This window comes from Pogona vitticeps, chromosome 3, assembly GCF_051106095.1.
Source record: "Pogona vitticeps strain Pit_001003342236 chromosome 3, PviZW2.1, whole genome shotgun sequence".
Lineage (NCBI taxonomy): Eukaryota > Metazoa > Chordata > Lepidosauria > Squamata > Agamidae > Pogona > Pogona vitticeps.
Window position 1 is genome coordinate 7,177,276 of NC_135785.1, and position 26,315 is coordinate 7,203,590.

General features: G+C 46.3%; 1 protein-coding gene across 1 annotated transcript in view; it reads left to right on the forward strand.

Annotated features, from left to right (window-relative positions):
• Window positions 1-3,715: 3,715 nt before the first annotated feature.
• Window positions 3,716-26,315, forward strand: part of PSMD2 (proteasome 26S subunit ubiquitin receptor, non-ATPase 2) — a 33,885-nt gene continuing 11,285 nt past the window's right edge. The window contains exons 1-15 of the mRNA XM_072996290.2: window positions 3,716-3,913; window positions 5,117-5,173; window positions 7,378-7,542; window positions 8,845-8,966; window positions 11,345-11,569; window positions 11,982-12,140; window positions 13,677-13,821; window positions 14,891-14,951; window positions 16,950-17,096; window positions 20,045-20,151; window positions 21,093-21,220; window positions 21,303-21,390; window positions 23,432-23,594; window positions 24,674-24,775; window positions 24,868-25,013. Of these exons, the coding sequence (XP_072852391.2) occupies window positions 3,758-3,913; window positions 5,117-5,173; window positions 7,378-7,542; window positions 8,845-8,966; window positions 11,345-11,569; window positions 11,982-12,140; window positions 13,677-13,821; window positions 14,891-14,951; window positions 16,950-17,096; window positions 20,045-20,151; window positions 21,093-21,220; window positions 21,303-21,390; window positions 23,432-23,594; window positions 24,674-24,775; window positions 24,868-25,013 (1,971 nt within the window). The 5' untranslated portion in view covers window positions 3,716-3,757. The remainder of the gene's footprint in view (window positions 3,914-5,116; window positions 5,174-7,377; window positions 7,543-8,844; window positions 8,967-11,344; window positions 11,570-11,981; window positions 12,141-13,676; window positions 13,822-14,890; window positions 14,952-16,949; window positions 17,097-20,044; window positions 20,152-21,092; window positions 21,221-21,302; window positions 21,391-23,431; window positions 23,595-24,673; window positions 24,776-24,867; window positions 25,014-26,315) is intronic.

Genomic DNA, 26,315 nt, shown 5'->3' on the forward strand with positions numbered 1-26,315 from the left:
TTTCTTAATTGCTACCCTTCCTAGTTTCAGTTTCCTTCTGGTTTCTTCACTGCAATCTCCATTTCGATTGATTGTTGAACCAAAATATATAAATTTTCCCATAATTTCAATTGTTTCATTGAAAAAATTGAAGTTACATAATTCTTCTGTGCTGGCTGGCTGAGTGGTTTACGTAACTGGCTCAGGAGCCAGTGGAGAGTTTGATTCCCTATTAAGCTTCCAGGCAGAAGAGCCAGCCTGGATGGCCTTGGGCAAGCTGCAGCGTCCCATGGCACCCCCAGAAGAAGGCAATGGGAAACCACTTCTGATTATTATCTACCTGGAGAAACCCTGGAAATGCTGTTTATAACACTGCCTTGTCCACATCTGGCAAGAAGACCAAAAAGATGGCCGACTGGTTCGTAGCCCATCCGGAGGAGTTGATGGCAGCCATCAAGGATAAGAAAAGAGTTCTAGCAGCATACAAAGCCTGCCCTAGCATGTTCAACTTGCAAGCTCTTCAAGCTGCTCGTAGCCAAGTCCAACAGGCTGCCAGGAGATGTTCCAACAATTATTGGCTTCAGCTCTGCTCTCAGATACAGATAGCAGCAGACACAGGTAACATCAAGGGAATTTATGACGGTATCAAGCAGGCTTTAGGTCCAATACAGAAGAAATCTTGCTTTTTTGAAGTCTGCTACAGGCGTGATCATTCGGGATCAAGCACAGCAGATGGAATGCAGGGTGCAGCACTACTGTGCAATATATTCTAGAGAGAATGTAGTAACTGAAGAGGCACTAAATAACATTGAGTGCCTGTCTTGGAAGAATTGGACAGCAAACCAACCTAAGCAGAAATATAAGCGGCCTTGGATTCCCTTGCCTCCGTCAAGACACTTGGGAAGGATAACATCCCTGTTGAAGTGCTAAAGTGCTGTAAAGAGATAATCACCACTGGGCTGTATGAAATTTTTTGTCTTTGCTAGAGGGAAGGTGGAGTACTAGGACATGAAGGATCCAAACATCATCACATTGTATAAGAACAAAGGCAACAGGGGTGAGTGCAATAACTACCGTGACATCTCTCTTCTCAGCTATGTAGGGAAGCTGCTTGCCCGTGTTGTGCTGAAGAGGCTCCAGGTGCTTGTAGACAGAGTCTATCCAGAATCACAGTGTGGATTTTGAGCTAATAGATCCACCACTGACATGGTATTCTCCCTCAGACATGTGCAGGAGAAATGTAGGGAACAAAGATAGCCCCTCTTTGTGGTCTTCATAGATCTTGCAAAGACTTTTCACTTGGTTAGCAGGGATGGCCTTTTTAAAATACTTCCCAAGATTGGATGTCCACCTTGACTTCTTAACATCATCAGGTCCTTTCATGAGGAAATGAAAGGCACTGTCATTTTTGATGGCTCAACATCAGATCCCTTTGACATCCGAAGTGGAGTGAAACAGGGCTAGGTCCTCATGCCGACTCTGTTTGGGGTCTTTTTTGCTGTCATGCTGAAGCACGTCTTTAGAACTGCAACAGAAGGTGTCTATCTCTGGACTAGATCAGCTGGAAAGCTCTTTAATCTTTCTAGATTGAAAGTGAAGACCAAAGTTCAACTGAAATGCATGCGGGACTTCCTCTTCGCCGATGATGCAGCCACTGTTGCCCACTCTGCTGAACACCTCCAACAACTTATGAATCATTTTAGTAAGGCCTGCCAAGATTTTGGATTAACAATCAGCCTGAAGAAAGCACAGGTCATGGCCAGGGCGTGGACTCACCTCCCTCTACTTCCATCTCCAGGCAAACATTGGAGGTTGTTCATGACTTTGTGTACCTTGGCTCAATTATCTCCAACACTCTCTCCCTAGATGTCGAGCTGGATAAATGCATTGGCAAAGCAGCTACCATGTTCTCTAGACTCACAAAGAGAGTATGGCTCAATAAGAAGCTGACGGCATAGACCAAGATCCAGGTCTATAGAGCCTGTGTCCTGAGCACACTCCTCTACTACAGTGAGTCCTGGACCCTTTATGCACGGCAGGAGAGGAAGCTGAACACCTTCCATATGCATTGCCTTCCAACACATTTTCGGTATCACCTGGCAGGACAAAGTTTCCTAGTAGTCCTAGACTGAGCTGGAATTTTTAGCATGTATACATTACTGAAACAGGAATGTCTACATTGGCTTGGACATGAGAATGGCTGATGGTCGGATTCCAAAAGATCTCCTGTATGGAGAATTAGTGCAGGCAATCGCCCCAGAGAGAGATCACAGCTGCAATACCAGGATATCTGCAAGCAGGATCTGAAGGCCTTAGGAATAATCTCCACAGATGGGAAACCTTGACCTCTGAGCATTCAGCCGGTGCATCATGACCTCTCCCAATTTGAGGAGACCCTTGTCCAGCAGGCCGAGGCAAAGAGGCAGTCCCGCAAGCAGCAAAACCAGGGAGCTGGACAGGGGACAGACTGTATTTGTCTTCAGTGTGGAAGGGATTGTCACTCTCGAATTGGCCTTCTCAGCCACACTAGATGCTGTTCCAAGACCACTATTCAGAGCACATTACCATCATCTCGAGAGACTGAAGGATGCCTACTCAGTGTATTTGTAATATCCCAAAACATAATTGTATATTAATTAATAGAAAGTATGTGGTGTCAAGTTATTTCCAATTTAAGGTGACTCCTTCCAGAATTTCTAGGTATAAAGTACTCACACATGGTTTGCAAGTACCTCCTTCTGGTGACCCCTTGGGACCTCGGATGGTGCGTGTAATCCCAACAGCCACACACTTTCTGGGTGGTCTTTCCTGGGCCCCTCTCTCAGAAGGCACAGAGGGATTTCAACTTCTGGCCCTTGGCCCTCCAACCCACTGAGCTCTACCATGTTCACTTACATAAAACACTTGCATATTTAACTCCATGTGTCTGAAGAAGTGGGTGTGAAGGACCAAAGAAAGGATGCTGACAAAATGGAACAGGTTTAGAGAAGGGTAATGAGGGTGATCAGGGGGCTGGAAACCAAGCTTTATGAGGAAAGGCTGAAAGAACTGGGCATGTTTAGCCTTGAGAAGAGAAGACTGAGGGGGTGATAGGACAGCACTTTTTAAATATTTTAAAGGCTGTTATATAGAGGAGAGACAAGATCTTGATCACCCCAGAGTGCCAGATTTCGGCTGAATATCAGGAAAAACTTCTGAACTGTTACAGCAATACGACCGTGGAACCCATGACCTCAGGAGGTGGTGAGCCTTCCAACACTAGAGGCATTCAAGAGAAATTTAAACAACCATCTTTCAGATCTGCTTGGATTTGGATTCATGCCCTGGGCAAGTGGTTGGACTCGATGGCCTTACAAGTACAAGCCCCTTCGAACTCCATTATTCTATGAAATTCCTAGGCAGAGCTGGAAAAACTTTTTTTCCCATGCTGGCAAGGGGATTCTGGGAGCTGTAGTCCAAAAAAAAGAGCAACGTTTCCAAGCTCTCGCCCTTGGGAGCTAATGGTCCGTCCCTTTCCTTCTTTTAAGCACCCCCCCCACAAAACCCCCTCCATGTGGTTCTTCCCAGTCGCTCCCCCTCCTCTTCAGGCCCCGCCCCTTCGAGGCTACTGTATGTCTCTCCCCCCCCTCCGTAGTTCCTTGGCTTCATTATAACGTCGCCCGGCCCCTCGCGCTCTTTGCCTTTCGCCAGGGATTGGTCCGCGGAGGCCCCGCCCCGTCGCGGCGCCTGCGCAGTACGCCCCGTCCGGTCTCTTGGCAAAGAAGCCGAGCGGTGCGCGATGGAGGACGGCGGCGGCAGCGGCGGCAGCAGCAGTAACAGTTGTCAGAGGCGGTCGCAGTCGAGCTCCGGGACCGGAGACGAGAAGCAGGCGGGCCCGTGGAGCAGGGACAAGAAGGACCCCAACGCCCCCGTGGCCGACAAGGAGCAGGAGCTGGTGAGGAAGGAGCCGGGCCGAGCTGAGTCACGGGCAGGCCCGGAGGAGGAGAGGGAACCGGCCTCTCCCAAGGGCCGCCGCCGCCACCGGCGGGCGGGATCTCGGCGGGCTCCTGAGGGGCAGGATGGGAGGGCGACCCCCTCCTCGGCCGGCCCGTCAGATGGGTTTCTCTGAGCATGTGCAGAGTTCTGGGGAGAGAGCGTGGGGGGGAGGCAGCGCCTCTGAGCGCGTGCAGAGAGCTCTGAGCTTCATGGTCAGCCTTAGCAGGAAATGAAGCCTGGTCATGCTGAAATCCTGACATTGCCCTCCGACCCAACACACACACACACACACACACAACTCCCCCAACACACCCCTCCCCCACCAACACATACACACCTACACCTACCTCCCCAAGACACCCCAACACACACACACACACACACACACCCTAAATTCTGAATCACTGCACAAGTGACAGCCTTCCCAATCCAAGTATTGAAAAATTATGTACACTTAACAGACACATTTAATACAGAATATATCAGAATATATTTCTCCAGAAGAGAGATAGATAGATCCATAGATAGATAGATAGAGAGAGAGAGAGAGAAAGATAGACAGACACACACACACAAGCGAGAGGCTCATCTGCACAGCTACTTACTTTTATGGATGCTCAGGCAGCGGAATCGATGTGTCTCTCGGGTCCGCTGAGGTGGTTCTGCAACTTAGGGGTGATGTAGGGAGGGTCCAGGGTGGCAGTCGTTTGCGATGGGTCTTTGGCAAGATTTTATTTGGGGGGGCGAATTGCACAGCCATTGGATCAGTGAGCAAGCACTCTTGTGGTTGAGAGGATTTAGAGGGAAAGCTCAGGAGTCCGCTTCGCTGCTCTGTTTGGTGTCCCTAAAAGGAAAGAAAGAGAAAATTTACACTCAAGACTTGTGTGGGTCTATCAGAGTTCAAGCCTCATGTTGAAAATTGCTTAGACATGACATTGGTGTCCTTGTTTTCAGTGGGGGGATAGAGAGGAAGAAATGAGTCTTGGACTTCCGTCTGCCTTATGCAACAGACTCTCCATTGGCTGCTGGTCTGACTTAACCCAGTTATTAGTACAATGCTCAATGCCAGATTTTCAGCAATTTATACCTACCTATGTATCTGTGATTCTTCTACTACTATGTTTTCCTACTAACCTACATTTCTTTTCTTTATTTTCTGTAGTCTGAAGAAGACAAGCAGCTACAGGATGAGCTCGAAATGCTTGTGGAGCGCTTGGGTGTAAGTTTCCTGTTCTTATCCTGAAGCTTGTAGAAACTGAAAAGCAAAGTGTACTGTTTTCCCATTGCTTTTTCAAGTCATGAAGCTATATTGGAGGGCTAGGAAGCCTGTGGCCTCCAGATATTATTGGGCTCCAGTTCGATCCAACCAATGGAGAAGAATCACAGGAGTAATAATCTGTGAACATATGGAGGCCCACAGCCCTATTGCAGGACCCTTGCCACAGGAGAACAAGCTCCTGAGTCAGAGATCATAGTGCATGGTGTTTTTGAGAATGACTGGATGCATATTGGGGGCTACAGTCTGCCCCAGCAACAGATTTGTCTCTTAGCAATTCACAGATTCATCTATGCCAAATTCTAACTTGCATTTGTAACATTAGTGTTGCTTCAACTAGAAAGGTCAATTAAACAAAAAAGTTTATATTGATTGGTTGGCTGCCTTTTATTTATAGTACTGCATTCAGATAAACTTATATTTATACCCTGGTTCCCCAAAGATAAGACCTAACCCGAAAATAAGCCCTAGTATGATTTTTAGAAAGCTTGTAATATAAGCCTTGCCCCCAAAATAAACCCCAGTTAAATGAAACCCCACCCTCCACTGTGCAACAATCAGAAGATGACATGATAATAAAATAAAACATCCCTTGAAAATAAGCCCTAATGAGTTTTTGGAGCGAATATTAATATACGCAAGACCCTGTCTTATTTTCAGGGAAACACAGTGGATACTTCTTTGAGCTAGTGAGTGAAATAAAAATGGAAAGTCTGTCCGCGAAATGTTTTGTGTGTGTGTGTGTGTTTTTCATTTCATAATGTGGTTGCATACCAGAACAGAAGTAGACTAAAAAAGGAATATGAATAGTCTTGTTAAATGTGAGCTCCAGAAATTGGTCCATATATTGTTAGATAATTTTCAGGATGATATGAAATGAAAACCTGTTTAAAGAAAGAAACAGGAAATATAGGGTCAAGTAGGAGCAATGAAAATATAAAAGTGTAACACAGTAAAAGAGATAGTATGGTATAGAGATTAAAGTTTTGGGCTAGGATTGGAGCCCAGATTCAACTTCCTAAACAGTCATTTAGCTTGCTGTACTGTATCTTTAATTGTATTTTAATTGTTTTATCTTTTTACTGTATTTTAATTGTAAGCCTCCCAGAGACCTTTGGGTAGTGTGGGCGGCATACAAGTTAAATAAATAAATATTACAGCCTAACTAACCAGTTATTTATGACAAGGAAATCTTGCAGAGAGAAGAGCCTGTTTACCCATGGGTGGCCTGGCTATTCTTGGACTGCATCTCCCAGCATTCCTCATCATTGATGTTGTTAGCTAGGGCTCTTGGAAGTTGCAGTCCAGAAATATTTGCTGGTCTGCACTTTGCCCTGCCTCATGTGTATTGTGTCAAGGACCTCTGGAGGAGAAGCAAGAATAATGTTTGTTGTTTAGTTGTTAAGTCATGTCCAACTCTTCGTGATCCCATGGATCAGAGCACGCCAGGCCCTCCTGTCTTCCACTGCCTCCCAGAGTTGGATCAAAGTCATGTTGGCCGCTTCGGTGACACTGTCCAGTCATCACGTCCTCTGTCGTCCCCTTCTCCTCTTGCCTTCACACTTTCCCAACATCAGGGTCTTTTCCAGGGAGTCTTCTCTTCTCACGAGATGGTCAAAGTTTTGGAGCCTCAGCTTCAGGATCTGTCCTTCCAGTGAGCACTCGGGGTTGATTCAACCCTGAGTGCAATAATAATAATAATAAATAATAATGTAAGTAAAAATAGCAAATAAACCACAGTCATTTTCAGCAGGTAAAGTTGAATTCTATTGTTTGTTGAAAGATGAGGCTGAAGTCTTGGAACTTAAAATTTAGCAAAGAAGCTGGAGCTTCTTGGAAGGGTATTCCACGGGTTGAGCACTGTCCCTACCCTAAGCACCTCCTCAGTAATGTTTGAGGCATCAGGAGAAGGGACTGTAATGAAAATCTTAATGCTTGAGCAGGCTTATGTTAGGCAAGGTGATGTGTAAGTAAACTGCAAGGACCCATTTTTGTCTGTTTAATTCAGCTCTTGAGTGTAGGTTACTGACAGCAGAGATTCGGCATGCCTCACAATGACACTATACAGTAGAAGAGGCACCTTTGAAGCTGTTTGCTTGTTTTCAACATGAGACCTTTTTCCTTGATGCCTTTTGATTTGATTTCAGGAGCAGGACACCTCCCTTTACCGTCCTGCTCTGGAGGAGCTGCGGAGACAGATCCGGTCCTCCACAACGTCCATGACCTCTGTGCCCAAACCTCTGAAGTTCCTACGCCCGCATTATGGCAAGTTGAAGGAGATCTATGAGAACATGGCTCCAGGGGAAAACAAGGTACATCACTTGGTTTGGCCTGAAAGTGCAGGAGATGCTTTGTTAGCCTGCCTTTCACCTCTCCTAAGTGGATTACAGGAGAGATAATACCTGTGGGTGAGAGAAATGAGTACAGTGGTGCCTCGCACAGCGAGGTTAATCCGTTCCGGATTAACCCTCGCTGTGTGAAACATCGCTGTACGGAAATGTGTAGCCTGTATTATTAAATTGTAAACCGCCCGGAGAGTGCTTGTAGCGCTATGGGGCGGTATATAAGTCCAATAAATAAATAAATTAATTAATTAAATAAATAAAAAAGCCATTGGAATGCATTAAACTTAGTTTAATGTGTTCCAATCGGCTGATTTACTCACCGTACAGCGATGTTCCTCTATGGCCGGCAGCCATTTTCGCGCCCTCCCCTCGCTTAACGAGGGCGCGAAAACGCTGCGCGCAGCCATTTTGGGGCTTCCGGCGGCCATTTTGAAGCCGCGGAACAGCTGATCGGCGGGTCGCAAAGCGAAGGTCGGTAAGCGAACCACTTAACGACCTTCGCTCTGCGATTTTTGCCTATTGGGGCCATCGCTCTGCGATCGCATTAGTGATCGAAAAAACGTCCCCGTCGAGCGAATTCATCACTCTACGGGGCGCTCGTTGTGCGAGGCACCACTGTATTTTACCCAAGTAGGGATTGCAAACTCCTTACCCAATAGAAAGGCTTAGCGTTATGTCTCATTGATCTTTAGAAATATGTGAAAAATCTTTGCCAGGAAGTTGTGTGTTTTTCCTTTAGCTTGGAAGGAGCAAGGTGCAGCCCTACAGATGTTGGCCTGCCAGCACTAAACATTCCTCACAATTGGTGCTGCTGCTTGGTGGAGTTACCATAGCAATGGTGAAATTTATTTACCTGGTTCTTTTAAAAAAATTAGCCCGCCCATCTAGTGGTTAGGCCACTACTCTGGGCAGCTTACAATAGCACGATGTAAACATATAATAAAACTACAGTAATCCTGTTGGTGGTTTACTCACACGCAAGAGGAATAACACCCATTGCTGTAGCTAATTGAGGGGGTGCCTGCTCTGCACCCCGTCAGGTAGTTGTTGCAACTTCTGTACAACTTCCTGCATGTGCATCAAATCCTGGCTTTACTTTGGCCACTGTGTAGTTTGGGACTTTAGTTCTCATCTAGGGCAGATGCTGTGTGAGCAGACAAGTTTTGGACTGCAGAGTTTGTGAAGCTGGGCTCTTTCCTAGCTGTTAGCAGGCATGTGGATAGGAAAATAAGATAATGTATATCCCTAACACCCACTTTCTACTTACAGCGTTTTGCAGCCGACATCATCTCTGTGCTGGCCATGACAATGAGCGGAGAGCGAGAGTGTCTGAAATATCGGCTGGTGGGATCCCAGGAGCCTTTGGCTTCCTGGGGACATGAATATGTCAGGTAAGCAGCAGCAAATGAAGAAATTAGACCGTTGAAATTCCAAGGTGCATTTATTTTGGTATTAGCTGTTTATCAGTGTGCCCCCCAGCTTTCTTCTTTGGAGTGCAGGATGGCACAGGCAGAGCCTCCGGGGACTCCCCAGTCCAGGCACTGAGCACTTCTGTGTCTCCTTAGCTTCAGCAAAGTTCCTTTGCTTCCATACCTGTGCACTGTTTGTGATGGCAATGGCTCACTGTTTTCCATTGCTTGTAACCGATGCTTTTCTCATTCTAGAATTCTTGCTGCTGTTTTTTCAGCAGACAACTCGGCTTTCTGATTACCTTGATAGGGAGGCATATCTGTAATTTTAGCCCCAGAAAGGGTTTTGCTGCAGTCAGTTTGATGTATTGATTTTCTCCTTGAAAGCACTGTGTTTCCTGAGAAATGGAAGATCAAAGCTGATTCATGCTGGGTCCTTACTGTTATCTGTTTTGTTCATCTCCACATTCCTCCTATACAGTATTTTTTTACACTGTGTAAAATAGCAAGGAGAGACAAGAGGGCCTTCTTAAATGAACAGTACAAAGATATAGAGGAAAATAATAGAAAGGGAAAAAAACAGAGATCTATTCAAGAAAATTGGAGATATTAAAGGAACTTTTTGTGCAAAGATGGACATGATGAAGGAGAAAAATGGTAGGGACCTCACAGAAGCAGAAGACATCAAGAAGAGGTGGCAAGAATACACAGAGGAATTATACCAGGAAGATCTGGATGTCCTGGACAAGCCAGATAGTGTGGTTGCTGCCCTTGAGCCAGACATCCTGGAGAGTGAAGTCAAGTGGGCCTGACAACAAGGCCAGTGGAGGTGACAGCATTCCAGTTGAACTATTTAAAATCTTAAAAGATGATGCTGTTAAGGTGCTACATTCAATATGCCAGTAAGTTTGGAAAACTCAACAGTGGCCAGAGGACTGGAAAAGATCAGTCTACATCCCAATCTCAAAGAGGGACAGTGCCAAAGAATGCTCCAACTACCTAGCCGCCTAGAGTGGCCAGGTATAAATCAAATAAATAAATAAAGAATACCTACAATTGCATTCATTTCACACACTAGCAAGGTTATGCTCAAAATCCTCCAAGGTAGGCTTCAGCAGTATGTGGACCGTGAACTCCCAGAAGTACAAGCTGGATTTCGAAGGGGCAGAGGTACTCGAGATCAAATTGCTGACACGTGCTGGATTATGGAGAAAGCCAGAGAGTTCCAGAAAAACAGCTACTTCTGCTTCATTGACTATGCAAAAGCCTTTGACTGTGTGGACCACAACAAACTATGGCAAGTTCTTAAAGAAATGGGAGTGCCTGACTGCCTTATCTATCTCCTGAGAAATCTATATGTGGGACAGAAAGCAACAGTTAGAACTGGTCATGGAACAACTGATTGGTTCAAAATTGGGAAAGGAGCACGACGAGGCCGTATGTTGTCTCCCTGCTTATTTAACTTATATGCAGAATACATTATGCGAAAGTGGGTGCCAGCAAACCTTTTCAATTCTGGGATACGTTGCAGAGTTCTTGGCCAATGGAGGATATTGGCCCATTTAAACAAGCTGTCAAGACTCTTTTGTTTTTTTCAAATAAGCCTTTTGTAACTCTGGGGTTCTCATATTTTCATTTCCCTTTTTCAATGCATTCCTGGTTTAAGCTGTTCTGATGGACCAAATTAAGTGTTTAAAGCGCACACATCAAAACAAACAAGGTTTAGGGTAGTGGGTTTGCTTTAACTGGGCTAATAGTGGATTTGGACCACTAGTTATTGTTGCTTTAATTGCATTGGTCATTTTATTTTGACAAGTGAATAGACAAGTGGAATGTCAGACCAAGGCTTGGGAGACATGTTCAAACCCCTGCCCAGCCATAGGAATTCATTGGAAGGCAACAGTGGCAACATCTCGCATACTTCAAAAACCTTATTGCGGTCACCATAAGCGACTTAACAGCATGCAACAAGAGCAATTTTTACTTCATTACTGCAATTGACAGTTGCAGAAAAAAAAACCCTGCCCAATCAATAAAAGCCAACAAATAGATACTGTTTCCCCGAAAATAAGACTTAACCTGAAAATAAGCCGTAGTATGATTTTTCAGGATGCTCAAAATATAAGCCCTACCCTAAAAATAAGCCCCAGTTAAGTGAAAGCCCACCTTCCACCATTGTGCAGCAACTATTAGAAGATGACGTGACCATATTTGAATACATGTAGATTGTTGTACATGAAAAAAATAAAACATCCCCTGAAAATAAGCCCTAATGCATTTTTGGAGCAAAAATTAATATAAGACCCTGTCTTATTTTCGGGGAAACAAGGTATATATTGTTTCTTCTTCTGTCTCCGCAGACACTTAGCTGGCGAGGTGGCCAAGGAATGGCAGGAAATTGATGAGGCAGACAAGACTCAGAAGGACACCCTGCTGACGCTGGTGAAGGAGATTGTGCCGTACAACATGGCCCACAATGCTGAGCACGAGGCCTGTGACTTGCTGATGGAGATCGAGCAGATGGACATGCTGGAGGAGTATATCGATGACAATGCCTACGCCAAAGTCTGCCTCTACCTGACCAGGTGAGTGATCCTTTAGTCACGGGTGGGTGAAATGCGCCAGGAAGAGGTGAATCACGATTCAGACTGTGGTGTTGCAGGGGGTGGCGGTGGAATTAAAGGTATTTTGAGATCTGGTGTTGACTGGGGTAACACACATCAGCACTGAACACACATTGTTGCTTCTGTCCAGAAGCAAGTTGCTCCCCGGGATCCGATTCGCAGAGATGGATCTTTTACGGATTGGAAGCTTTGAGGGGTTCTTTCTGCCTTGATACTGCCATGGGGTGACGGTGGCATTGATTAGGTTTGGCTGGGTGGTGGAAAGGTTTCCCTCCTCGACTGTGCCATCCTTAGTGAAAGGCACTCTTTGCTCCCAGCCTGGTGACCAGCCTCATTTCACCGCCTTCCCTTTTTCTCTCTCCCTTCTCCGAAGTTGTGTGAGCTACGTCCCGGAGCCGGAGAACTCGGCCCTCCTCCGCTGTGCTCTCAGCATCTTCCGCAAGTTCAACCGCTACCCGGAAGCCCTGCGCCTGGCACTCATGCTGAATGACATGGAACTGGCTGAGAACATCTTCATCTCCTGCAAAGACGTGTATGTCGCTCTCTAGCGTAGGGCTGGCTCCTGGTCATTGGGGTCGCCCAGACGGGGAAAGCTGCTCGGGAGCTGGTTTGGCCAGAGGATGGGTTGGCATTTTCTGTTCCTGCTCCTCTAGTCAGGGGTGGCAGGAAAGATCTCAGGGCTTGACGTCTGCTTGATCTTTGTTCCATCACTGGTGCTGGCCACCACTTCCAGACTGGAGAGCAGAGAGAAGGGACATTATCTAGTAATGAAAGACACAGATAAAGAGATCTTAAACCAGAACTGGGTATATCCGGGTTCAGATTTTGGCAGCTCCCTGAAGCTTTCTCAGTGACTCTGGGCCAGTCCCATCTCTCAGGCTAACCTACCTCACAGTTTTCATAGAAAAATGAAATGTGTCATCCTGCAGCCCTGGGACCAAAGTGTGGCCTAGAAATGAATTAGCAAAATGGGTAGATAAAAAGGAAGGGATTAGAATAGCACCATAGAAGATAGCTTGACATTTATCGCTGGGCCATTGGCTAATTTCTAGTGGACGTTCGAGTGACACCTGGTTGTCAAGCATTCCAGATTAAGTGGCTCCAGATCTGATCGAAAGGCATGTTTAATACACTTAGAAAAATAATAATTTTTCCTCATCTAGTGAGATCCTCACGCTTTGAAAACTTAAAAATGCATAGGTGCACAGTGGGAAAATTAGATTTTGGAATGGCAAATTATTGCTGTTAACTACACTGGATGCTTCTTGCCAGAGTTGTGTGTTGTTTCTCTTTAAAATAAATCAAGTGTCAAGTAAACATTAGTTTCTATCTTGTATATATTTTCTGTATGAACTGCATCTGCTTAATTTACATCATTTTTCAACAGTTTGGAAAGTGTTTAACTCCTTGAGAAGTTCAGAATGTGTGTGTGCATGTGTGCTTGAGTACACTTTCCATTTAAAAAATCATGCCACGCCAGTCATTCAGCCATTTGTTCATTCAGATACTTCCCTCCCTCGGCTCTTCTCTGTAAAAACGGGGCAGTTTTCAATAACTGAGGACTCGGTGTTTAAAAATAGAGAAGAATACATAAGAATTAAAACACTGGCAGAAAAAGTAAATATGAGATGATGATTAATTTCTATGGGAAATTAAGCTCTTGCTTAAACAATTCTTCTTGCCCTTAAAGGTCAGGGTATAGTAAACAATGGCATCTTTCAAGGATGTTTTTTATAAATACATTGGACGTTTGCCCTGGTCTGTTTTCAAATATTCTTTTATGCAGAAATTGTGGTGCCTTTGGTTTGCTAAGCGCTTGCTCTACCCACCAGTCAGTCACTTTTCTGGCGGCTGAAGGGATGATTTATGTCAACCTTGTTACCAAGCTCAGTGTGGCATTGCATGCTCAGTTCCTAGTCTGAGGCTAAATCCTCAGGGAAAGACTCGTCGAAATCAATGGGGCCCAGGTTAGTTGCAATTATGAAATAGAACTAGCTCTGTCCCGTGGTAGGACTACTATTGAATGAAGCTCATGGGTGTCTGTGTTGTCGTCTGCTCCTTTTTTCAGGGTTGTCCAAAAGCAAATGGCCTTCATGCTGGGTCGTCATGGTGTATTCCTGGAGCTGAGTGAAGATGTCGAAGAGTATGAGGACCTTACAGAAATCATGTCTAACGTCCAGCTGAATAGCAACTTTCTGGCCCTGGCCAGAGAGGTGAGCTCCCTGCTGATTGCTCTGAATTCATATTAGCAGGGAAGTGTGACCACGGGACCGTGAGGCGTATGAGAAGGCAGCTAGAATGGTGTGTGTGTGGGGGGGGGGACTGCTGATTTGAAAGGCCAACTGTGATGTAGATCTTTGGCTTATCCTTTTCACGGCCATCTGCTTTAATTTAAGAAAACAAGGGAACCTGATAAAACTTTGATTGGCATTGCTTTTGTCTGCCACAACTTTTGAAGTATCACATTTTCCAAAAAAACACACCACAATTTGCCTGTCAGGACTGGTGGCATCTGTGTGAATAGTAAAGAAAGAATCTGAAAATTGCATTACAGCATAAAGGCTACAAGCCATTGAATTTTCAAGCTTTATTTTGGTGTTCAGCTTATTCTGTTTCCACCTTAGGATTGTTTGGTAGTCTCCAGATAACAGTCTACTATCAAACTTTCTGTTGGTTTATTATTATGGGCCGCAACGTTGAGTGGTAGGGAACATAGCCGTGAATGGCCTGCCTTCTTAGAGTAGGGGGCAAGGAAACACTGCCCACGGGACACGTCCGTCTTCATCACTTAGGCAGTTCTTTCTGTAGTAGGGTTGAGGGGGTGGTCCGCCGTGGCCGTACGGGTGGCAAAATCAGACTCCCTGTCTCGTGAAGTTGGCCACCTCTTTTTAGAAGAAGCACTCCTCAGATGTCTTTCTGCAAACATGGGGTTTTGAATCTGAGCTGAACGTTGCCGTGATGTCCCCAGGGGAAGACATGCAAGACCAGGAGGTTGTTTGTCCTGCGGGGAGCTTGGGTTTAAAGTGTTGATACCTTGGGAGATCGAGCAGAGGTCCACTCATGTGATTTGGGGGGTGTCAAAAGGGCTCACCTGGAGCAGGTGTGCTAAAGAGGGACACCTCTTCCTTGTGTACCCTGCCCTAGTCCTTGCCTCCCAGTCAGTAGGAACGAGGTGAATTATCTCCTTAACAAAGGAGAGGGCACTGCCTGCCAGGGGAAGCCTTGGTAGGATGCCACATGGTTCAGAAGGCAGGAAAGAGTCACCTCTTCTTTTGTTTCCAGCTGGACATCATGGAGCCCAAGGTGCCGGATGATATTTATAAAACCCATCTGGAAAACAACCGTAAGTGTGCCAAGCAGTGGGGTTTCAGGGTGCTGGCTTTGGGTTCATAGAAATATGTTGGTTTATAGCATTTGTGCCCTGACTTTTCTCCCAAAAAGCTTTGCTTCTTCTTATCAGAAGATCTAGGCAGTAAAACAGTCCACATCCATAAGCTTACAGTGTAAAATTTAAAGGCTTAACACAGAAGGAGTAAGGAAGATGGAGAGAGGAGGGAAAGTATCTAGGAACTGTAATTGGTGGGTGCCCCTCTCTGCTGGTTTGTGCTGGGCATAAACTTGCAGGGAAAACAAACACTTATTTTGGATACTTTGACTTAAAATGCCTTTATCTAAAATGGACCCACTCCAGCAAGTCATTTATGCACGCGTGTATTTGTGTTCTGCTCTCTCATCTCCCCCATATCATGTTTTGGAAAGCATTTTCTTCCTGTGGAATGGGAAACATAATCAGTTGGATTGCTGAGGGATACATCTTTGAAAGTCTGACAGAAAGGTGTTTAACATTTGGGATGGTGGATCACAAATCTTCTTTGGGTTTATATCTACCTGACACATTTTTCAGAGGAAATGGTTATGCAGGCAGATGGGCTGCACTACATTTTAAAGTAAAGCTTTCTATCCAAAGCTATGTTTTGAAGCCCTTAGTCCTGCCCCTGGTCAACATGTGGTCTTTCCTCTGTGCCATTTGGGGGGGGGGGGTCCTTCAGGTTGTAACACCCTCAGGGCAGCTATATTTGGACCTACCAACTTTTCAGCCAGGATTTTTTTTTTGAACAAGAGAAAAAAAACAGCATGTCTTCATACTATTATGTGAAATCTCAGCTGTATTTTTCAAGCATCCCAAAACACGTAGAAGTATATAGCTGCAGGGCCTTTATGGTCACATTTATATGCTGCCTTTCTATAGAGCTGGCAAACAGATAGTTTTTCTTCTGCTTTATTTTGGTTTGGGTGTTTTTTTTTGGATGATGGCTTCCTGAAACCATGAGCTTCTACCCACTCAAATCAGTACATACTCAGACCCCTTAAATTCACACCAAAACTGATTAGACTTGATCAGTGTTTGTCTAAACTGGACACAGTATTTGAAGAGAACGGGGGGGGGGAGAAGAAACCTCTGGGGTTCTGGCCCCCGGTGGAAAGTCTAGAAGAGGTTAAAAAGAGCAAGAACAGAGGGGCGAGGGCGAGAGCACTCACCGCATGTCACATATATATGTGTCAGTAACAATTGGCTAAAGCTTAAGTAGCCACGGACGTGGTGGCGCTGCAGGTTAAACTGTAGATGCCTCTTTGCTGCAAGGTCAGAAGACCAGCTGTTGTAAGATCAAATCCACGCAATAGAGTGAGCCCCCATCGCTTGTCCTGGCTCCTGCCAACCTAGCGGTTCGAAAGCATTTAAAAATGTGAGTAGATAAATAGGTACCACCTCGGTGGGAAGGTCACAGCGTTCCGTGTCTAGTTGCGCCGGCCACATGACCACAGAAATGGTCTACAGGCAAACACTGGCTCTACGTTTGGAAAGGGGATGAGCACCGTGCCCTAGAGTTGGACACAACTGGACTAAATGTCAAGGGGAACCTTTACCTAAGTAGCCGCAGTTTCCTTTCAAACGTTCAGATAGTGTGGTTGTCTAGATCCATCGTTCTTAACCTTTGTTACTCGGATGTTTTTGAACTGCAACTCCCAGAAACCCCAGCCAGCACAGTTGGTGGTGAAGACTTCAGGGAGTTGCAGTCCAAAACTCCTGAGTAACCCAAGGTTAAGAACCTGTGGTCTAGATGGCTGCTGGCCGGTTTTGGCAGACAGCCTTTCTGAAAAATGGGTTCTTTTTCTTTGGCTGCTCTCAAGACTACCTCTTTGGATGAAGCCGAGAAATGTGAACGGCTCACTTAGATGAGGGGGGGAATGCAGGAATTGTTCTAGTCGGGAGCCTGAAGCTCCCAGCGGTGCATCATCACTGATGGCTCATCCTTCCTCTTTCTGCCCCCGGCCGCTGCAGGATTCGGTGGCAGCGGCTCTCAGGTGGATTCCGCCCGCATGAACCTGGCCTCGTCTTTTGTGAACGGTTTCGTGAACGCCGCTTTTGGGCAGGACAAGCTGCTGACGGACGACGGGAACAAGTGGCTGTACAAGAACAAGGACCATGGTGAGAAGGGAGGGGGGAGGTGGCAGCAGCTGGTTTCCTTGGCATTGAGGGCCGATTGGGAGGCGTTCCATTCTTGGACTACAACTCCCAGAATCCTCCAGCCGGCATGACCGAATGGCTATACCAAAGAGGGGGAATCCCTGACTTTGTAGGCCAAGGAAAGAAAAATGTGGATTGAAAATAAGAGAAAAGATGTCTTTTCAGGTTCAGATTGCAAGGGGGAGATTAAGGGGGAGCACCTTTGCCCCTGCACTGAGACTTTTCCTTTCCATCATCTTCTGTGGTAAAAGAAGGCCAGGGATGTGTTGGCAGGTTTTTGGGTCTGAGTCCCAAGTCCACGTCTGTGTCTTCGGTCCCAAGGCCCATGTCCGAGTCTCTATTCAAAACAAGCTTCCCCCCACCCAAAAAAAAGTAGGGGTTTGGGTCGGTTCTGAGTTGCTAACCACGTCCAAGTCATCAGGAAAAATAACAAACCCACATCGGGTGTGAGTTGAGTCACTGATGCGAATTAAGTCTGACTTGACAGCGAGTCCTGGAACTCAAATCCCTGAAGATGGCTGAATGACACACTTGACAGGTGATTTTTTTGGGGGGGGGGAATAGAATATGTTTTCCAGGGGGGCTGCCTTCCAGACAACGGGGTTTATCACTGAGGTAAAATGCAGCCGTGAACATGTGGAACAGCCATCCCTGGAGGCTGCGCAGAGGCCGCAGGGGTTTTATTGAGAAGTTTTTTGTTGTTGTTGCTGCTCCAGAGCAGGGAGCTCTCCCCAAAGGGCCCCTGGAGCCACCCAGCGGTAGCAGTCCTGGCAATGACGCAGAGTGCAGAAGGTCAGCTGACAGAGCAAGAGCCTGGTGGACCTTCAAGGCTGAAACAGAGGGCCCCGATTGATTGTCTCCTGGAAGCAACACGCTGTTGATCTGGGTAGTGTAGCGAGCAAGCAGGACGGAAGGAGAGGATTGGTGCTATCTGTCAGTCAGTACAGGAGGGTGCTTGCTTATGCTTCCTCTGCCCTGGGTTTTAGGGGGTCTTGCTGGCAGCAGTGGGGTGGGGTGGGGTGGGGGGAAAGACCAGCCTATTGCCCTGCATGGTAAGAGAAACAGGTCTCTGACTGGCTTTGGCCCTGTTTGCCAGTCTTGCGTATGAAGAAGAGAGAGAGAGGGAGAAGTGAAAAGGCAGTCCAATATAAATGGCAGTCTGTCTGGGGACCCCGGTTGACGCCGTGCGCTGGCACCGCCTTGGAGCAAAGCAGCGCTCTTTGCAGCCCCTGCCCCACCCAACTGTGTCGGTAGCTCACAACCAGGTGGTTTGTTGCTGGCACTTTGTGGTTCCCTTTCTTGCTGGCTCTTTTTCGTTCTAAGAGCCCCATTGATTAGACTCTTTGATCCCCTTTATGGGACGAGGCCACCGTAGCAGAACCTCCTGCCATCTTGTCACTTGTGGTGAGCCTCCCCCGTGGCAGCTGTTCTGTGTCTTCTCGTCCTCGTGGTAAACGCAACAGCCATCGTGACATTTTGCCTGCTATATAGTGGCAGTTCAGGGACACCACCTCTCCATGTGTTTCTCCCACTTCCTGCTTCCGAGCTTTCTGCGGTCCTTATGTTGGGAATAAGACAGAGCAAAAGCAGCGCCATTTCCCTCCCTGTCCAGGGGTTAGTTCTTTTGCTTCACTTCTCTGTCCTATACTGTTAATTTTAAAACGGTATGACTTGATAGTGAGGCTGGCTAGCTTTGCACAAGTAGTCTGAGTTTAACTCATCGTAACAGACACCTCATTACTGCATCATCCGTCTGAGAGGTTTTCTTGCAAAAAGCATTTTGGCTTGTAACATGAGCCCGGTCTTTTTACCTGCAACCCTCTCTGACTTTTCATTAGAGGATTGAAATGTGGGTTCTCGTATTTCTATGCTGGTGGTGAGTGCTGCATCCATCAGTCCGTCCTGGGCTAAGCCACTAAAACAAACTGAGAATTTGACAGCATAGATTCTCCCAGCGGAGCCATTGTTGATGCAGTGGCTGTTTTTGTTACATGGTCTGTTCAGATGACCTGGAAGTATAAATACATACAAACAGTAGCATCCCTGAGGATTCCAACCTGGTGGGAAATTTTTCAATAGTCTTGGGAAAAAAATGATTAAAAAAAACAACCACCACCACCAAGTTATATTACAGGGTTGATGAAATCAGCATCACGGAGAAGCTTGTAAAGGCTTAGTCAACAGTTTACTACTACAGTGGTGCCTCGCATAGCGAGGTTAATCCGTTCAGGATTAACCCTCGCTATGCAGAAACATCGCTGAACGGAACGGGGAAAGCCATAGAAACGCATTAAACTTTGTTCAATGCGTTCCTATGGCTTGAAAACTCATCGTTAAGCGATGTTCCTCCATAGCGCCACCATTTTCGTGCCCTCGGTAAGCGAGGGCAGGGCGCGAAAATGCGGCGCGGACCTTCCGGCGGCCATTTTGGAACCGCCGATCAGCTGTTCTCCCCCACTTCGTTATGCGATATTCGCTAAGCGAACCACTTAGCGAACATCGCAAAGCGAAAAAACTCCATAGGGGCCATCGCTGAGCGAATGCTCCAGCGATGGCCCATAGCCCCTCGTTAAGTGATTTAATCACTCAGCGGGGTGCCCGTTAAGCGAGGCACCACTGTATATCAAAATGAAGTTAGTTTGTGAATTACCGGAATTGCTGGGCAGTTTTGAAGATATTGGATTGTACTTTCCTCTATATATTTTATTTTAGATTTTTAGTTTTGTATTCTCTTCCATTTAAAAGAACCAATCTAAAATGTTTCCCAGTGGAAGAGAGAGAAGTTTCCCCGCCATATTCTTGAGGTTCAGCATCGGATTAACATCAGCCATGTGTCACTCAGGGATAAGTTTTAAATGAACGGGGTGTTCTCTGAGCATGATTTCTTAAGCAGGCTTTTTGTCCTACAGGGATGTTGAGTGCTGCTGCTTCCCTGGGGATGATCCTATTATGGGATGTAGATGGCGGGCTTACGCAGATTGACAAGTATCTGTACTCTTCAGAAGACTACATTAAGGTAGGTGGGCCCCTCCTGGCCAGCACTGGAAAAAAATATTAATGTTTGGACTATAACTCCCAAAATCTGACCCCAAGCACAGACCAATCCTTTGCTGGCTGGGGGCTCTGTAAATGTTGTCATAAAATTAACTTTTCCGAGCTCTTGCTGCTAGTCTGAGCTTTGTTTTGTAGGGTATTTGGCCATAGTCAGCAGGCTCTTAGGAATTTTTTTGGAGGTCTAGCAATCCCTTGAGTCAGACCATTGATTCTCCTAGTGGTGCTGATCCATTGTTTAATGGTGGCTGTCTGGGATTTCATACAGCAATTGTTCCCTGTCCTCCTAGGGGCTGGAAAGAGGAAGACAACAAGCTTCTAAGTGTAAAATGTCTCCTTCATCATGGAGGAGGTTTATGGAACAGGCTGGGCTGTACCTGTTGTCCCTGAAACATGCTCAACTAAGAGCCCGTCCATAGAGTGTTAAGCCAGTAAACATGCTTCCCAGTGTCTCTATGCCCTGCTGCTTTGGCAGTGCCACCTTGTTACAGTGGCTTAAGTGATGGATATAAACAGTGGGACGTGATGGCGCTGCGGGTTAAACAGCAGAAGCTTCTGGGCTGCAAGGTCAGCAATTGTAAGATCGAATCCACGGGACGGAAGGAGCTCCTGTCGCTTGTCCCAGCTCCTGCCAACCTAGCAATTTGAAAGCATGTAAATGCAAGTCGATAAATAGGTACCACCTCAGTGGGAAGGTAATGGTGTTCCATATCTAGTCATGCTGGCCATGTGACCACGGAAATTGTTCGGGCAAACGCTGGCTCTAGGGTAAATTACTGGTGCTACCAGCCCACTTCCTCTTTGCATGAACTTACGAGTTTAGGTGTCTTAGTGTTCCAGGTCTCTGTTATCACATCCTGGGTTGCATTTTGGATGGTGACTCCTCACTCATTTTGTGTCTTGTAGTCGGGGGCTCTCCTGGCTTGTGGTATTGTGAACTCAGGGGTGAGGAATGAGTGCGATCCTGCCCTTGCGCTGCTCTCAGATTACGTCCTTCACAACAGCAACACCATGAGGATTGGGGCCATCTTTGGGTAAGAGGACGGTCCAGGCTTCAATTTACTTCTGCACAGAACAGCCTGTAGACTTCTCCAATGACGTGGTGCTCTTTTCCAGGCTGGGGTTAGCTTATGCTGGGTCCAACCGAGAAGATGTTCTGACCTTGCTGCTTCCCGTGATGGGTGATTCCAAATCCAGCATGGAGGTGAGCAAACCGTGCCGTGGGTAGCTTGAGCAACAGTCAACTCTGCATGTTGTGGAACAGCATCAGAACCCTTTGGAACTCGTCTGTCTGTCTGTCTCTCTCTCCTCTCTCTCTAACCTGACTTTCTTCCCAAAAAGGACCCAAGGCGGCTTACACCATTGAAAGACAGTATTTAAAGTTTAAAACAATGAGTAGACAACTATGCTTAACATCACTAGAAGACAATATTTATAAAGCTAAGAACAATGAGTATAAAGAGGCATCTTACATCATTAAAAGGCAATATTAAAGCTAGGAACAATATGTGTACAAATATTGGAAAGGAAAAAAAATTAGGGGCTCAGACTGGTTGGCCGTCAGCTGACTTTGATTTTTACATTGTAAGCTTGATGCAAGTTCCACTCCTTCTCAAATTGGCATCATCTGATGACACAAACGTGTGGAGCAGGAGACTCCCAGGTAGTCTCAAGGGCCTGAGTGGTTTGGCATTTCTAGTGGTTTGACTTGTGTAAATGAATGACTGTCTCTCAAGCATTTTTACATGGGTATCTTAGCAGAGCAAATCCAAAGAGGACATTAGCAGCTCCTCCAGACAAAAACAAGATCATCATTCTCCTTGGCATTGGACAGAATCCTATCCTGCAACTATGCGCAGCTCAAGGTTGCAGTCGCAATAGTTGTGCTGGCACCAAGGTGGAAGGGCTGTCTTTGAATATCTTTGTGCGTGTCACAATCATTGGTGCAGGGGGCACTCAACCAGTTATGCAATTCTCTAGCACAATGTCTTGAGGCTAAGTGTAATGCCCGGCACATATATGCTGGTGTAACTTTATCTTATTCCAGCATGAGTAAGATACTGGCCTCCGCTGCTTACAGGGATGGAAGAAAAGATTGATTTTAGTCAGCATACAGTTATTGGGCGTAATAGAACATAAATATATTACGAGAACTAGTGAACCGTTTTGGTCTTTTGTACATGAGAGTTAGCAACTTGATTTGGAAAACTTTGGGAAATAAATGTAACCTGAACTGCTGAAGTTTTGTCAATCTGCTTCTGTCATAAAGAACATTAAAAGGAGTAGCAACAGCCATCGGTTCACAAGGACTGCCCCATAGTTAAGTGTGGGCAGATGGGATTGGAAAGGCTGGACTGGAAAGGTGACCTTGATATTCTTCTCCCATGGAACAGAACAGTATTCCTGGGTATGAACTCCCTTCTCTAGGTGTTAGCTTAGGGCAGCAATGGCAGACCTATGGGATGCATGCCACAGCTGGCACACAGAGTCCTCTCTGTGGGCACGCAAGCCATAAGTTGCTGGATCACTACCCCCCGGCAATCAGACCTGAGGAGGTGGCTGCAGCTGCAGTGCTAGCACCCCGACAAGTGACACGCCAGGATCTGGAGCAGCTGGCACTGGCAATGGTAGGCTGGTCAAGCTATAGGCAGTGGCGGGGTTGGGCACAACTGGAGGCAGAGCCAGAGTGGGGTCTGGAGGCACCTCCTTGCCTGGGATTCCCACTTCTGCTGCCACCACCTGCTGTGTTGATTGGTTGGTTTTTTTGCAGTTTGGGCATTTGGGTTCAAAAAGGTTCACCATCACTGGCTTAGGGGCACCACAAGACTGTAGTGATCAGGGAGTGTTGAACCCCTAACAGATGGACTCTCGTCAGCTCTCGCCTGCTCCCTCGGGAAAATGAAACTCATTTTGCCAGCAGTATCTGGAATTGCCTAGAAATGTAAAACTCAGCAGCTATTCTTTGGAAAGTGTCAGTCTTTTTGGCCTTAACAGGCAAGCAAAGGTGAACATGCACCATAGGAGATCAAATGCTGTGGCCCCTGATAACACAAATGGAAGATGTTATTTTGGACTACAACGCCCAGAATCCTCCAATGGACAATGCCATTCCTGTGTTGTGGTCCAAAAAGGCACTGTCCCAAAGCTGCCTGACCAATACTATAGCTGTGCAAGAGCAGGGCTGATCACTTTCCCCAGGTAGTCTCCTGCAAGGTGTCCTGTTGTGACATGAACGTCCTCCTCAGGTGGCCGGTGTGACAGCACTAGCTTGCGGAATGATTGCGGTGGGCTCCTGCAACGGAGACGTCACTTCCACCATCCTCCAGACCATCATGGAGAAGTCTGAGACAGAGCTGAAGGACACGTATGCCAGATGGCTACCTCTTGGTTTGGGCTTGAACCACCTGGGTGAGTTGCCTTCCCTAAGCCAGTCTGTGGTTGGCAAAGGGGTCCTTCCGTAGTGGAGGGAAGGGGCCGGGGTTCAGAGGTAGCTGCCAGTGGAGAACTTGTGCAATGGAATTTCCCTTCTGAGTTACCTGTCCAGAGCTTATGGTAGGGGCCATGAATGAATGGATGGGGATTCATTCCATACTGTTCAGGCTGTTAATTCCCCAGACCTTGGAAAAATTGCTGTCCTGAAATAAGACTCGCAGAGTCCTAGTGGCAAAGTGCAATTGTAAAAGCCACTTCCAGATATTAGGGCCAGTGGAAGCTGTTTTGTTTTTTATCCTGGCTGGATGTCTACAGGGGGTTGGAGTCTAGTTAGAGAGCTTTGCTATTGTGGCACAACCCGCAAAATGTACGTGGGACCTTAACAATGCCCTGAAACATCACAGCATAAGGTTTCACAGAATTATTTACTTGTTTGTTTGTTTATTTGCTTGCTTGCTTACTTGTTGTTATTAACTACATTCCTATCACGCTCATCTAGTGACTAGGCACTGTTGTGATCAGCTAACAGCCATAGATAAACCAAAAACATAAATACAAAATCCAAACAACAGCCACAACAACCCCAAAAATAAAATAAACCCAGAGGTAACAGCAAATCAGGATCAGCATTCAAGTCATGGATCCACGAGGATGTCAAAGGGGATAGGATGTCCTAAACAGTACAGATTTCACACATTTCCTAAGGACCAGAAGGGAGAGAGCCTGGCATATATTAATGGGCAACACATTCCATAGCGTTGTGTCCACCACTGAGAAGGCCTGGTTCCTGGTGGTTGTTTTCCAAGTCTCTCTTTGGGGGTGGCTACCCATATCTGCAAGGCTTGGCTGGCCAAGGTGGACAATCTTAGGGAGAGATGTTCCTCAGAAGTCACGCCATGTCTCTAAGATGAAACATGACACTCTTTGTTTTTGCTTGGGAATGGCAGAGCCATGTAGATTTTTTTTTTTTGCTCTGAGTTCTCTAGCTCCCAAGTCAATCCTGTGACCTTATCTTGAGATCCTGTTGTGATGGGGTTGCCCCTTCTTTTTGACAGGAAAAGGTGAGGCCATTGAAGCGATCCTGGCAGCCCTGCAGGTGGTGTCAGAGCCCTTCCGCAGCTTTGCCAACACACTGGTGGACATCTGTGCCTATGCAGGTCAGCCCAGACACGATTTGGTTCTTGCGACCTCGAGTGGGAAAGAGAGGGTATAATGGCACCTCACCTCCCGTTTTCGCTCGTTCTTCCAGGATCTGGCAATGTGCTGAAGGTCCAGCAGCTTTTGCACATCTGCAGCGAGCATTTTGATTCTAAAGAGAAAGAGGAGGAGAAAGAGAAGAAGGAGAAAAAGGATAAAGAGAAGAAGGAGAACCCAGCCGATATGGGAGCCCACCAGGTAGGGTGAGGATTCTAAGTTTGTGGACAGACCGGTGGCTTCTTTCCCTCTCTTAAAGCGGTTGGGGAATCAGGGTCCGCTTCATATGCCAATATCCCACGGTCTGTCCTTGGCGCCTCCAGCTAAAAAGCTCAAAGAACACCGGATGGGAAACTACCTTCACTGCCTCAGACCCCGGAGAGCCACTGCCACCCATAAAATCATAGAAAAGTGAAGTTGGAAGGGGCCTTCAAGGCCATCAAGTCCAACCCCCTGCTCAAGGCAGGAATATAATCAAAGCGTATCTGCCAGGGGATGATCTAAGTTTGTTTTTAATGTCTCCAGTGTTGGAGCACTCACCAACTCCTGTGGTCGCTGGTTCAACTGTCATACTGCTCTAACAGTTAGGAAGTTTTTTTGTGATATTCAACCAAAATCTGGCTCCCTGGAGTTTGAGCCCTTTATTACGTGTCCTCCACTCTGGGATGATTGTGAACGGATCATGTCTCTCCTCTGCATGGCAATCTTTCAAGTATTTGAAGAGTGCTATAATATCTCCCTCGGCCTTCTTTTCTCAAGGCTAAATATGCACAGTTCTTTCAATCTTTCCTCCTAGGGCTTGGTTTCCAGCCCCCTGATCATCCATGTTGCCCTCCTCTGAACTTGCCCAGAATAGACATAATTGGAAAAGTTTGGAAAAGTTAGCGATTCTGCTGGTTTGGGAATTCCGGAAGGGTATAATACAAAAACAGTAATATGTTCAGCAGTTTCTGGATGTGGTTATTCTATTGGAGAATTTTGGTTTTTCCTTTTAGTTAGCAGAGTATAAGGTCAATAAAGGAACAAGACAGAAAAATGGAGTTCTGTCAGACAGTAAAGGGTCAAGAGACAGAGGATGATTGCAGGTGGAGCCAACATGGGTAAGGAAGCACATGTATTGTGAAAGATGCATGTCAAGATTGTAGCAGGTAGTGGGGTGCACTTGTTTGGGTGTAGGTAAGGGCATCATCTGACCGGGTCTTTCTGAGAGTAATTAAATCAGTTTGATTTAAATCAAATCTGTCCTGGTTAATTCATTAGCCATAAAGAAATTATAGAATGTTTCAGTTCTGAGCACTTATTGTCAGTTATCTGTAGGAAAGCCAACTCTGACCCCGTTAAAAAAAACTGAACTGGGAAGAGAAGAAGCAATGCGCACATTCTCCAGAAAGATGAACTTTGGTGTTGAAGGGGCAGCTTTGTTTATTGTGAAGTCAGAGAAAGCGTTTTGCTCTTAATGGAAGGAAAGCAGTTGACATTTATTTGTAGGATGGCTGGGCAGGA